At 32.1% G+C, this 12,497-nt stretch overlaps 1 protein-coding gene across 2 annotated transcripts in view; it reads left to right on the forward strand.

Annotated features, from left to right (window-relative positions):
• Positions 1 to 7,338: 7,338 nt before the first annotated feature.
• The window catches only part of LOC123224869 (DNA topoisomerase 3-alpha), a 30,819-nt gene continuing 25,660 nt past the window's right edge, over positions 7,339 to 12,497 (forward strand). For both annotated transcript variants that reach the window (XM_044648618.1, XM_044648626.1), the window contains exons 1-7: positions 7,339 to 7,763; positions 8,812 to 8,990; positions 9,074 to 9,146; positions 9,714 to 9,836; positions 9,925 to 10,046; positions 10,136 to 10,208; positions 10,304 to 10,420. In XM_044648618.1, the coding sequence (XP_044504553.1) occupies positions 7,347 to 7,763; positions 8,812 to 8,990; positions 9,074 to 9,146; positions 9,714 to 9,836; positions 9,925 to 10,046; positions 10,136 to 10,208; positions 10,304 to 10,420 (1,104 nt within the window). In that variant the 5' untranslated portion in view covers positions 7,339 to 7,346. The remainder of the gene's footprint in view (positions 7,764 to 8,811; positions 8,991 to 9,073; positions 9,147 to 9,713; positions 9,837 to 9,924; positions 10,047 to 10,135; positions 10,209 to 10,303; positions 10,421 to 12,497) is intronic.

Raw genomic sequence — 12,497 nt, forward strand, 5'->3', positions numbered from 1 at the left:
AGGTAGGTTGAGCAAGAGGTACAAATGGTAGCTTCAAATAACGTGTTTATGGTTGAAATCAAAACACCTAAACCCAAAGCTAAAGGCAAACGCAAGGCCAAGGCCAAAGCTAAACCCAAGGCAAAGAGGCAACCTAATACTACTATTTAACCAACAGAGGGTGTGGGGAAAGGGAAGTTGTTTACTTTTATTGTGGTAAAGCTAGTCATTGGAGGAGATATTGCAAGGTCTTTTTAGAGAATAAGAAGAAAAAAAGTAGTTGGGCCTCTACTTTAGGCATGTTTGTCATTAAGATAAACTATTTTCCTTATTCATCCTAGGTTGTAAACACAGGATATGGTTCTTATATTTGTTCTGATATGCAGAAATAGTGACACAGTAAATTGCTTGCGAAATGAGAGGTTGATTTATGAGTTAGAAATAGAGCACGCATTGCTGCATTAGTCGTAGGAATTTATTATCTTAGGGTGCTTACTAGACTTGTTTTAGAATTAAATAATTATAATTATGTTTCGTCTGTTTCTAAAAATTAATTTTTGTGTCTGTTTTAGATAAGGAAAGATATTCATTATTTATTGTTGGTGGTATTATAACCATTATCTTTAATAATATTCTTTATGAAACGAGTGATTTGCATAATGGTTTGTACATTCTAAAACTGGATAATGAAATTCTTAATGAGCAAAATAATAAACGTTTAAAAACGAATGAACTAAATACCACATATCTATGACATTGCAAAATAATATGATTGAAACACATATTAAGACTTTTTGAACAAAAAGTCTCGCAATTATTTGACTTCCAATTTTATGATGAATGCGAATCATGCCTATTGGGTAAAATGACCAAAACACCTTTCATTGAACATAATGAAAAGATAACTGAACTATTATGGATCATTCACAGCGATGTGTGTGGCCCATGATAGTGCATACTAGATATGAGGAAGCCTACTTCATCATATTTACTAATAACCTTAGTAGATATCGTTATATGTTTTTGTTGAAACATAAGTTTGAATGCTTTGACAAATTCAAAGAATTTAAGATCGAAGTAGAAAAGTAACTTGGGAAACAAAGCAAAATCCTTCAAAGTGATAGAGAAGGCGAATACCTAAGTGTTGAATTTAGAGGATACTTGAAAGAACATGAAATAGTCTCTCAACACACTTGTAACCTCTCCTAACCATTGGGTGTGTTACAGAAAAACGGCATGAGTTCCCCTATTTTAGAGGGCCCGGGGAATTTTTTTCTCTATTTAATTATGCCCTGTAACACTCCCAATTAACAATTCACATAAACCAGTCCTACCAATCGACTGGATTTTTATCACATGATCATAATAAATAAAATAAGTATATAATAATAACTATCATAAAAATTATCACCCACAGAAACTTTCTAACCAATTTTCAAAACTAGTCATATATATATATATATATATATATATATATATATATATATATATATATATATATATATATATATATATATATATATATATATATATCAACAAAATTATGGTGCCTTCCTCCCTTAGCCTCATGTCTCATTAGTGCTCCCCGAGAACCTTTGCTGCATTTCTTTACTTGTAAAATATTAAATTAAACGGAGTGAGCGACTATGACTCAGTAAGAAAATCATACTAAACACTTAAAGCATTTTATACTAGTACTAATCTTTTATAATCTTTTCCATACTCAGCGTGTCTGAACTATTTACAACAAAATAATTGACACAGAACACGCATTTAACACATATCATAATTCTTTTCTTTCACACATTTATTCATTTCCTTACTATACAAACATAATTCACTGGTTATGATTTATGCATGTATGAGTGTCATGACATTTCTATTTTCTGATCGTACATCTTTCTCAACTCTTTATCAGCCACACAGGCTTGTATGCATAATTCTAATGCAAATGACTTTCATAAAATATTTACTAATTTGTTTCTCTCTCATTCTCATTGATCAATTTAGACTACATATGATAGTACTTGCAGTCACCATACAAAGTATAATTCTCTCTTACACGCATATTTTTTTTTTCTTTGCTGTCCACACAGTACAGCTAATATTTTTCTTTTGCTGTCCACACAGTACAACTGATTTTTTTTCTTTGCTGTCCACACAGTACAACTGATATTTTTTCTTTACTGTCCACACATTACAGCTAATATTTTTTTCTTTGCTATCCACACAGTATAGCTTGTTGTCCACACAGTACAACCGATTATTTTATTTGCTGTCCACACAGTACAGCTGGCATGTAAGGATTTTTAGTATGTTTTCTGCTTTCCTGTATCATATGAGTCGTTATAAAACCAAAAATACTTGTTTTCCATTTTCTAAAAGCATGCATGACTTAGAAAATATTTTTCCTCTCTCTTTATTTTTTTCTAAATCATGCATATGTTATGATTCCTCATGTATACATATATAATCATAATATGAAATATGCACATTAGTTATTTTCCTTTATTCTTTTCATTCCTTCTCAAATATCATATTATTTTCTCATGCATTTATATATATATCATGCCTCAAATTAATTTCAATTATACAATATAGGCTTAATATAAGGGTTATTTCACACATTTTATGCACATAATTAAGCAAAATTAACCTATATCACATAAAATGACATTTTTACCCTTATGGCCAAAATTACCTTTTTACCCTTATGGCCAAAAATTACATCATGAATCCTAATGAATTTCTTTATCCTTTTAAGCATAAATCACTTTAATTCTAATACCTCACATACTGATATAAGTAAAGGTTATTTAAATAACCTAACTCAAATTTACTTCAAGTATGTAAAGTATGAAATTCTTACATTTTCTTTGCTAATTTGGTGATTTAAGCTTATTCACCTTCTTTTCTTCTTTCTGGCAACCTTAATCAACCAAAAATATGATCATCCATCAAAACCCTAAACTTGACATATCTTAAAAATTAAATTTCTTATCTTAGAACTGATCAGAATTGACAGATCTATACTTTTTATAACTGGGGCCTCTGAAAATTAGGTGATTTAGCTAGGTTTTTGGTGAATTTTGGTTAAGGGAAAAAGCTTAGCTAAAAAATAATGGAGCTCTCGGCAATAAGGAAGAAGATGAATAGATTATATATTTTATAAGCCTTTTGGACCATTTTGCCCTTAACCTTTTTTATAAATTACTATTTTATCCTTAGCCAATTACCAAAAACCCTTAGCACCAGCATATAATTTCAAGTGTGCCCTTCAATTTTAATTCCCACTTTGTCCCTTGAATCTTTATAAAATAACCATTTTACCCCCTTTGAAAAATATTGCTCATTTAGTAGTTTTCTATAATTCTTTTGCAATTTCTTTACACAACAAGTTATAAAATCAACTCTAGGGGTAATTTTGGAAGTGGAGTTTACTGACACACCTGAATTCGGATGTTACAACACTCCTCCTAGTACACCACAATATAACGGTGTATCTGAATGGAGGAATAAGACCTTGATGGAAATGGTTAAGTCTATAAAAAGTTTTACTGGTGTACCCATGTCTTTTTGGGGATATGCCTTAGAGACTACTACTTATACACTAAACCACGTCCCATTGAAATATGTGGATAAAACTCCATATGAGTTGTGGACTGCACAAAAGCCCAATCTATAATAATTGAGTATTTAAGGTTGTGAAGCTTATGCCAAGAAACTGGCTTTGCATAAGTTGAATGCTAAGTCTGAAAAGTGTATCTTTATAAGGTACTCGAAAGAAACTAAATGACACTACTTCTACCACTTGAATGAGCGAAAAGTTTTTATTAGTTGTATCGACGTGTTCCTTGAGAAAGAATTTATTTCAAGAGGATTAATAGAATGAGGGTAGAACTCGATGAAGTTTTTATACCATAAGATACCACATATGTTAGACTATCTAAGATGTGTCATCTTAGATAGTTGATCATGAGGAAGTTCCTCAATCTCGAGAGGAACAACTTTAGAGCATACAAGAGCTATATGAATCTACATGAGTATATCATAAGCTTGAAAGATTTGGTTTTCTTATAACTCAATACGATGACATATTGATCATCTCTAATGATGAACCTAAGACTTACAATGACACTGTCTCGAGTCCAAATTTTGATAAATGGTTAGATAACATGAAATCCAAAATAGACTTCATGTGCTAGAACTAAGTATGAACTCTGGTAGATACATCTAAAAGACTGTAAGGTGTAAATGAGTTTTCAAAAATAAAACTGACATGGAAGGTAACGTGCATACTTGTAAAGCATGATTGGTTACCAAAGGTTTCACACAAGAATATGATATTGATTATGATGAAACCTTTTCACCAATCATTATGCTTAAGTCTATTAGGATTATGTTTGTTGTTGTTACATATCATAAACGTGAAATCTTTCAAATGGATGTCAAAATTGCCTTCTAAAATGTTAACCTGATAGAAGATGTCTATATGGCACAACCTAATGGTTTCATTCTTACTGAATAGGCCAATAAAGTATGCAAGCTACAAAAGTCCATTTATGGGCTTAAATAGGCTTTTAGAAGTTGGAACATTCATTTTGATGAAGCTGTATAAGAGTTTGGTTTTGTCAAAAACGAAGACAAGCCATGTGTGTATAAGAAGGTCAGTGGGAGCATAGTTGCATTTCTAGTATTGTATGTCGATGACATTTTGATTATTGAAAATGACATATCAAACCTACAATCCATAAAGGCTTGATTATCCAAGTGTTTTTCCATGAAAAATTTAGGAGAATCAACTTACATTCTTAGGATTAAAATTTACTAAGATAGAGGGCGTAGATTGCTTGGCCTAAGTCAAAAAATGTACATAAATAAGGTGATAAAGAGATTTTATATGGAAGAATTTAAGAAAGGATTTTTGCCCATATCCCATGGTAGGATTCTATATGCCTCAGTTATAGGAACTATCATATACGTCATGTTATGTATGAGATTGATATCTCATACGCTTTGAGCATTTGTAGTAGATATCAAACTGATCTAGATGAAAGACACTAAATGGTTGTTAAGAACATTCTAAAATAGCTAAAAAGGACTAAAGATGCGTTCTTGGTTTATGGAGGGGATTTTGAACTCACTATTAGAGGCTATAGTGATACTAGTTTCCAAATTGATCAAGATTAAATCATAATCTAGGTTTGTGTTTTGTTTGAATTGTGGTACAGTAAGTTGGAAAAGCTTTAAGCATAGTAAATGGTTGATTCTACAATAGAATTTAAGTACATTGCCCTTTTAAAAGCGACAAAATAAGGTGTATGGATGAGGAAGTTTGTGAAAGAACTTGGAGTGGTTTTAAGTATCGTTGAGCCAATTGAGCTCTATTGAGACAACAATGAAACGATTACTCAAGTAAAGAAACCACGGTTTCATCAAAAGTCTAAACACATACTAAGATAATATCACTTAATCTGAGAGATTATTTAGCAAGGTGACATATAAATAGAGAATATTGATATAAAATGATAATTTGATTGACCTATTGACAAAGTCTATGTCACAATAAAAACATGACAGACACGTAGCAGGATTAGACATAAGATACATGACCAATTGACTGTAGTGCAAGTGAGAGATTATTATGTAGATACCTTAGAGCCAATTTATTTAACATTTATAATTGTAATTTATTTCATTGATTAATAAAATAATTTATAGTTGTTCAATTAATATGTTTGTCTATTATATGATTGTGTGAATAACATACCCTTAGAATGGTAGAACTGTAACTAGAGTATCAAATGCTTATACACACATTAAATGACCATTCTAGAAATGTCCATAATCCTGATATTGCAACGAACAATGACCCATGTAATGGTGATAGAATTATCATAGTATTGAGTGACCTTATCAAAAGGTGATGAGATTATCACGTTTCGGCTGGACCCACTTAGGAGTCCAACCAAGCAAGGCCGAATAATAAATGCGAGTCAACTGGTTGAGTTAACTTGTGGGTAAAGTGTTTTAGTTAAACAAGAATTCTTTAGAGTCCTTGTTTGATAGAAAATTTAGGTTGAGTTGGAATTCTAATTTCGTTACGATTTCTATGTATTAAAACTTTTAATAAATTAAAAGTCTTAATTTAATAAGAACTTTTGAATACTTTATTGTCTAAGTAATTAGAATCCTAACTAACTTATGATATATGCATATTTTATAAATAAAAGTGTTTAGTTTGAGTTAAAATTTGGCCAACAAGCCAACACATATATCCTAAACACACATCTTCATGCCTAAAACCTTGTTGACGCAAGCTTCGATTGTTGTGACATTTTTCTCACTTTGTCGTGATTCAATTTCCAAGATCCAATTGATAGAAGCCCTAATAGCCTTCTTTTAGGATCGCCTTTTATTCGTGCTTTGCATGGATACCAAGGAGCTGCCTCAAGAGGGTTGGATAACAATTGTTATATAGCCACATGAAGTCTTAAAGGAGTCAACAACACATGTATAATTTTTAAATATCCTATATGTGTTTAATATGTTTATGAATCTATATATTAAAACTGGTATCCTGAAGGGATTTTAAAATCTTTGATAAATTTTAAAATTTTTGATTTTGTTGTGCTACCAATTAATAATGCCCTAAAACCCTACAGGGACTTATCATATGTGCTGGAGCTTGATCTTTTTGTGACTATAACAAGTAGGAATAACCTACTTGTGTGTTTGTTTTCTTTAATATAATTAATTGCTGAAAAAAAAAAGACATTATTTAGTTGACTTGAATAAGGTTCTCAGAAGACCCCAGTTCATAGCAATTTGCTGTTTTTCATGGGTGTAAGCAATCTTTGTGAGTTCTGACGCCTTATTCTCCACCAACCTCCTAATTCTCTTGATCAAAACTAGCTTGCTAGCCCCTCCATTAGAAAAGATACAGTCATTTCTCTCCCTCCACAGTGAATACACAATAACGGCGAGGCTAAATTTAGCCATTTTGTGCTTCAAACAATGATTTTGTAATGCAACTCTAATTTCTTCAAATATAACAACTCATAACAACTCCGGACTCTTTCTATATAGCCTATCTCACAAAGCCCAACTTCACTTTTCCACATTTATTAAATAACATATATTTAAAAATAAATAATTTTAACTTATTTAAATTGTAATTAAAATAAGATGAATCATACTTTTCAGTTTAATTAATATAGTTTGAAAATTAAAATGGTTTGATTTAGTTTCAAAATGTTTTAAATCGTTTTTTAATTTGGGTTTGATTCTAAAAAAACTTTTGAACTGCATTAAATTTGAGTATACACTCTTAATAATATAATATGAAGGGTATTTTAGTCTAGTTCATGTCTGCCCTCGATTCAACTCTGCCTTGGCGGGAAAAGCCCTCGAATCACGGTCACAAAACCCCCAATTTCGAACGCAGCCAAACAATACCAAACTTTCTCCACTTACCCGTCGCCGCCATGTCTGGGGGAGGCCGTATAATAAACGTCCTTAACGTGGCAGAGAAGCCGTCAGTGGCGAAGTCGGTGGCCGGAATCCTTTCTCGAAACCACGGTCTGCGAGTGCGCGAGGGACGGTCACGCTACAACAAGATATTCGAGTTCAGTTACGCGATTCGTGGACAGTCCTGTCACATGCTTATGACGTCCGTTACTGGACACCTCATGGAACTTGAGTTCGAGGATCGTTATCGTAAATGGCACTCTTGTGACCCCGTCGATCTCTACGAAGCCCCCGTACGGAAATTCGTCCCCGAGGTAAACATTTTTGTAAATTTTTAATTTGATTAAAAAGAATTAGCCCTGACTTTTAGGTTAATTACATGCATGCCCTGGAGTTTGGCCTGATTGAGGAGGAAAGCAGAGGATTTTTTCTTTTTTGGAAATCACAATACAATTTAGGGGCTTTTCTGATGAATTTCTGAAGAATATGGAAATTTGTGGTGTCTCTGATGATTACGGTGAGATTTAAGAGGGTGTTTCTGTTTTTCTGAAATTAATTTTTGGTTTATAAATGAGAAAATTAAAATTAGAAGAAGGCATTTGGCCCTTGTTTTTTCAGAAAAATGTTTGTGGAAATTGAAAAATAAATTCTAATTTTTTTTCAAAGCAGATAGGAATATCGTATTGTTAAGAGATTCATTTCTAGAAAAAAACAGAGTTTTGAGGCGTTTGATATTTTTGTTGATTTTACCAGTATTTTTAAAAATTTTGAAGATTTGAAATATTCAATTTTTTTTTTCTGTTTTCAATTTCAAAATACTGTTTTAAAGAAATAATATTAGGAGCATTTTCACATCTTGAAAATATGACTTAATTTTCTTTTTTAAAAATAAATTCATAATGCTACCTATTCTTCAATAATATAACTATCCATGAAAAGAATTCAAACAAAGTCTTATGTAAAAAATTGTTGTAGTTTAAGTGATTGGATAAGTGAGGATTAAGATTAAATTAAAGAAATGAAATTGAATGACATATTATTTACCTAGCAAATTTATAACTACTTGTATAGATGAGTTTGCTGCAATATAACTCTGCTCAAAACAATTGTAGATCATCTGTAATGACACCAAACTTTTGGGGAGAGTTTAGTAGAAAATTTTCAAATTCAATTTTGAAATTCATAAAAAATTATATAAATTTTATTGGCATATTTTGGAACTACAAATGTTCAAGAACACCTTAGTCTGCATATATTTTTTTGAAAGTCAGGATATGTACTTTCTTAATTCTGTTATTTGCTTTGGATGCTACATTAGATATAGGTCCATAGAAATTTATATAAATTGTTTTGACAATATAGGACAAGAAGGATATCAAGAGGACATTGGAGGAGGAAGCAAGGAGGTGTAAGTGGCTAGTTTTATGGCTTGATTGTGATAGAGAAGGAGAAAACATAGCATTTGAGGTGATTGACGTTTGTAGAGCAGTGAATTCTCATCTTGTTATACGAAGGGCTCGGTTCTCTGCATTGATTGACAGGTTTTTAAGGCTGAACTTCTTTGCCACCACTTCTGATTGCTATTAAGTTCAGATCTTTGTGATTTTGGTTTTGTAAATTCCAGGGAAATCCATCAGGCAGTGCAGAATCTTGTTGATCCTAATGAGTGGTTTTCTGATGCTGTGGATGCTAGGCAAGTGAGTTGCTTCACTCATACAGGAAGAATTTCATTTATAGTTTGCAAACTGATCATAAAAAAGTTCTATGCCAAGTGAAAGTTGATGCATAAGCAAATTAAAAAAAATTTCAATACATGCATGCGTATAAAGATTTTATTCATTAACTTTTACCCTTTATGTTCCCTCTTCATGGACACATTATTGGTTATTTATTTTTTTTCCTTTTGCAACAGCTAATTTAAAAGTTGAATGTTAGACTAATATCAAGTGTGTACCTATTTGTGTATCTAAAGTGGGTCTATATAGTATTGCTCTTATGTAAACAGTTAAAAGTACGTGTACTTACTTTGGGTATACAAATGTATACACACTTTATATGTGTTATTATGTGATTGAGTGATTTTGAATTAAAGATAAAATAATACCCAATCACATAATGATATATTTAAGTGTCTATCTATTTGTGTACCAAAGTGGGTACACATAGTATTGTTCTTATGTAAATGTTTTTTATCTATCTGCATATATATATATATATTTCTTTTTTTTGGGAAAAAAATATAATAAGTTTTGAAGTTTTGACAGGAAATCGATCTCCGGATTGGTGCTTCTTTTACCAGGTTCCAGACTATGCTTTTGAAAGATAAGTTTCATATTGATTTAGCTACTGATGACAAAAATCTTGTTTTGAGTTATGGTCCTTGTCAGGTAAGATAGTTGACCACGTTGATCACATATAACTTAAGTATCTGCTCTTCATGAAATTTTCATTTTCATTATATCTCATTTACTACAGTTTCCGACACTTGGTTTTGTTGTGGAACGCTATTGGGAGATACAATCACATGAACCAGAAGAGTTTTGGACAATCAATTGTTCTCATAAATCAGATGAAGGCGTTGCTTCTTTCAATTGGATGTAAACTCTTAATTATTTTTGCATTTAATTCTTCCTTTATGGTTCTACTAGTCATAAGGATGAGAGCTAATGATGTTTTAACTTTGTAGGCGTGGACATCTATTTGATTATACTTGTGTAGTCATAATTTATGAAATGTGTGTTCGAGAGTCTACTGCCATTGTTAGTCATCTTTAAATCTCATTATTGAGTATAATGTTAATTAGAGGTATATTTATCCCTAATATCTAACACTTATAGTTCTAATTGTTTTTTAGGTCACAAATGTTAGGCAACAGGAGAAGTTGAAGTATCCTCCGTACCCTTTGAGTACTATTGAACTAGAGAAACGTGCTTCAAGATACTTTCGGATGAGTTCTGAACACACCATGAAGGTGGGATTTAGTGTATTTTTTTTTTTTTAATATTTGTGTTTTTTTTAATCACTGTGCTATTTCTTTAGAGTTGGTCCAATCTAAATGTGTTTCATGATTAATCCAATAATTTGCATTTTCAAATGCTTTGAAGCTGTACTAGAAAATAAAGAATGAAGTTGTTGATAGCATCAAACTTAAAAATAGTGTCATGTTTCATTTAGTGGATTGTGAAATTTGATATAGGGTAAAAACTGTGTAGTTTTCTATTTCTTTTCTCACTTCACTTTTATGAAACATATAATATATGCTTAAACATAGACAATCAATTATAAAACTCCCTCTCAAGCTAGATTTGTCTATCATGCTCAATTTGTTACAAATATAAGATTACCAACTAGGGGTTTAGTAAAGATATCATTTAGGCTTTCTCATGTTCTAACATGATTAGTAGCAATTAGTTTTTGTTTAGGTTTCCCTTGAATGACAATCCACGTCTATATGTTTTGTATGCTTATAAAATATTGGATTGTTAGCTGTATGTATGATTGCTTGGTTGTCATACCACAATTTCGTAGTTCCTCGGTTACCAACCCCGTTCTCTTTAAGAAGATGTCATGTCCATATAAGTTCACAAGTTGCTTGTGCCATAGTTCGGTACTTAGATTCTGACTTGATGTAGCTCTAATGGTTTGCTTCTTACTCTTTTAAGAAATATGGTTTCCTCCAACGACAACACAAAATTCAGTCTATCCACAGATGATCCTGCCCAATCAACATTTGAGAATCCTTTTACTTTGCAATGACCATGATTATTGTAAAGGATCCCACATCTAGGGGCTCTTTTAAGGTACTTCAAGATGTGAAAGGCCACATCCCAATGAGATGTCCTAGGCGATAACATTAGTTGACTTATCACACTCACTTGAAAAAAAAAAATCTGCAAGATAAATCAACTTCCCCACTCTCTGTCTATGTTGCCTTGGATCACAAAATCCCCTCTATTGTCAACATTCAGTTTCACATTAGAAACCATAGGACTAAGCCTGTTTCAGTCAACAAGTCTAACACATACTTGCGTAGAGACAAGAAGATACCTTTCCTACTTTGAGAAACCTTGACTTTCAAAAAATACTTTAAATTGCCTAAATCTTTTATGTGAAATTTGGAAGTCAGAAAGGTTTTCAAACTTTGAATGCCAACACTGTCGCTCTCTATGATTACAATTACATTAACATAGACAACTAAAAGGATGATGCCAAAACCAAATTGAGTATAGAAAATAATGATCATAACCACTTCTATGTAAAACCAATCTTAGTCACCACCTCACTAAACCTCTCAAACCAAGCACAAAAAGATTGTTTTAAACCGTGTAAAGATTTCCTCAACTTGTATACCTTTCCTAAATCTCCCTGAGCAACAAACCTAAGAGGTTGCTTTATGTAAACTTCCTCAACGAGATCACCATGTAGAGAGAAAATTATTGACATTGAGGTAGTGAAGAAGCCAACTGTTAGATGCAAAGAGAGAAATAAATAGCCGAACAAATGACATTTTAGCAACTAGAGAAAATATCTCAAAGTAATCAAGACCATAAGTTTGGGCATAACCTTTAGTAACTGACTAGGCTTTCAAACTAGCCACAAACCTATTTGGATTCACCTTAATTGTGAAAAACCTTTTGCAACCAATGACCTTTTTGTCACCAAATAAATCAACTAGATCTCATGTACCATTATGCTCAAGAGCTAACATCTCTTCTTCCATAGCCCTGTGCCACCCTTCATGAGTTAATGCTCCAAACACAAAGTTGGGAGTGGACATAAAGTCTAAATTGGCAATAAAAGATTTTGAAGATGAAGACAGAGTGATAAGAAACAAAAGAGGGATTAGGGTAAGTATAAGAATGCATACCTTTTTAAAGAGCAATTGGACAATCTAGGTCAAAGAACGGAGATGAGGAAGCAGAAGGACTTGGATCCAAGTACAAGGTGGTTGAGAGAGGCAATGGATTCGGTGCCGATTCGAGAGATGGTGTTTAAGTCATTCATAATTTGAAGAAATACTTGAAATCAAAGTTTGAAGTTAAAGATTT

The sequence above is a fragment of the Mangifera indica genome, chromosome 1, assembly GCF_011075055.1.
Source record: "Mangifera indica cultivar Alphonso chromosome 1, CATAS_Mindica_2.1, whole genome shotgun sequence".
NCBI lineage: Eukaryota > Viridiplantae > Streptophyta > Magnoliopsida > Sapindales > Anacardiaceae > Mangifera > Mangifera indica.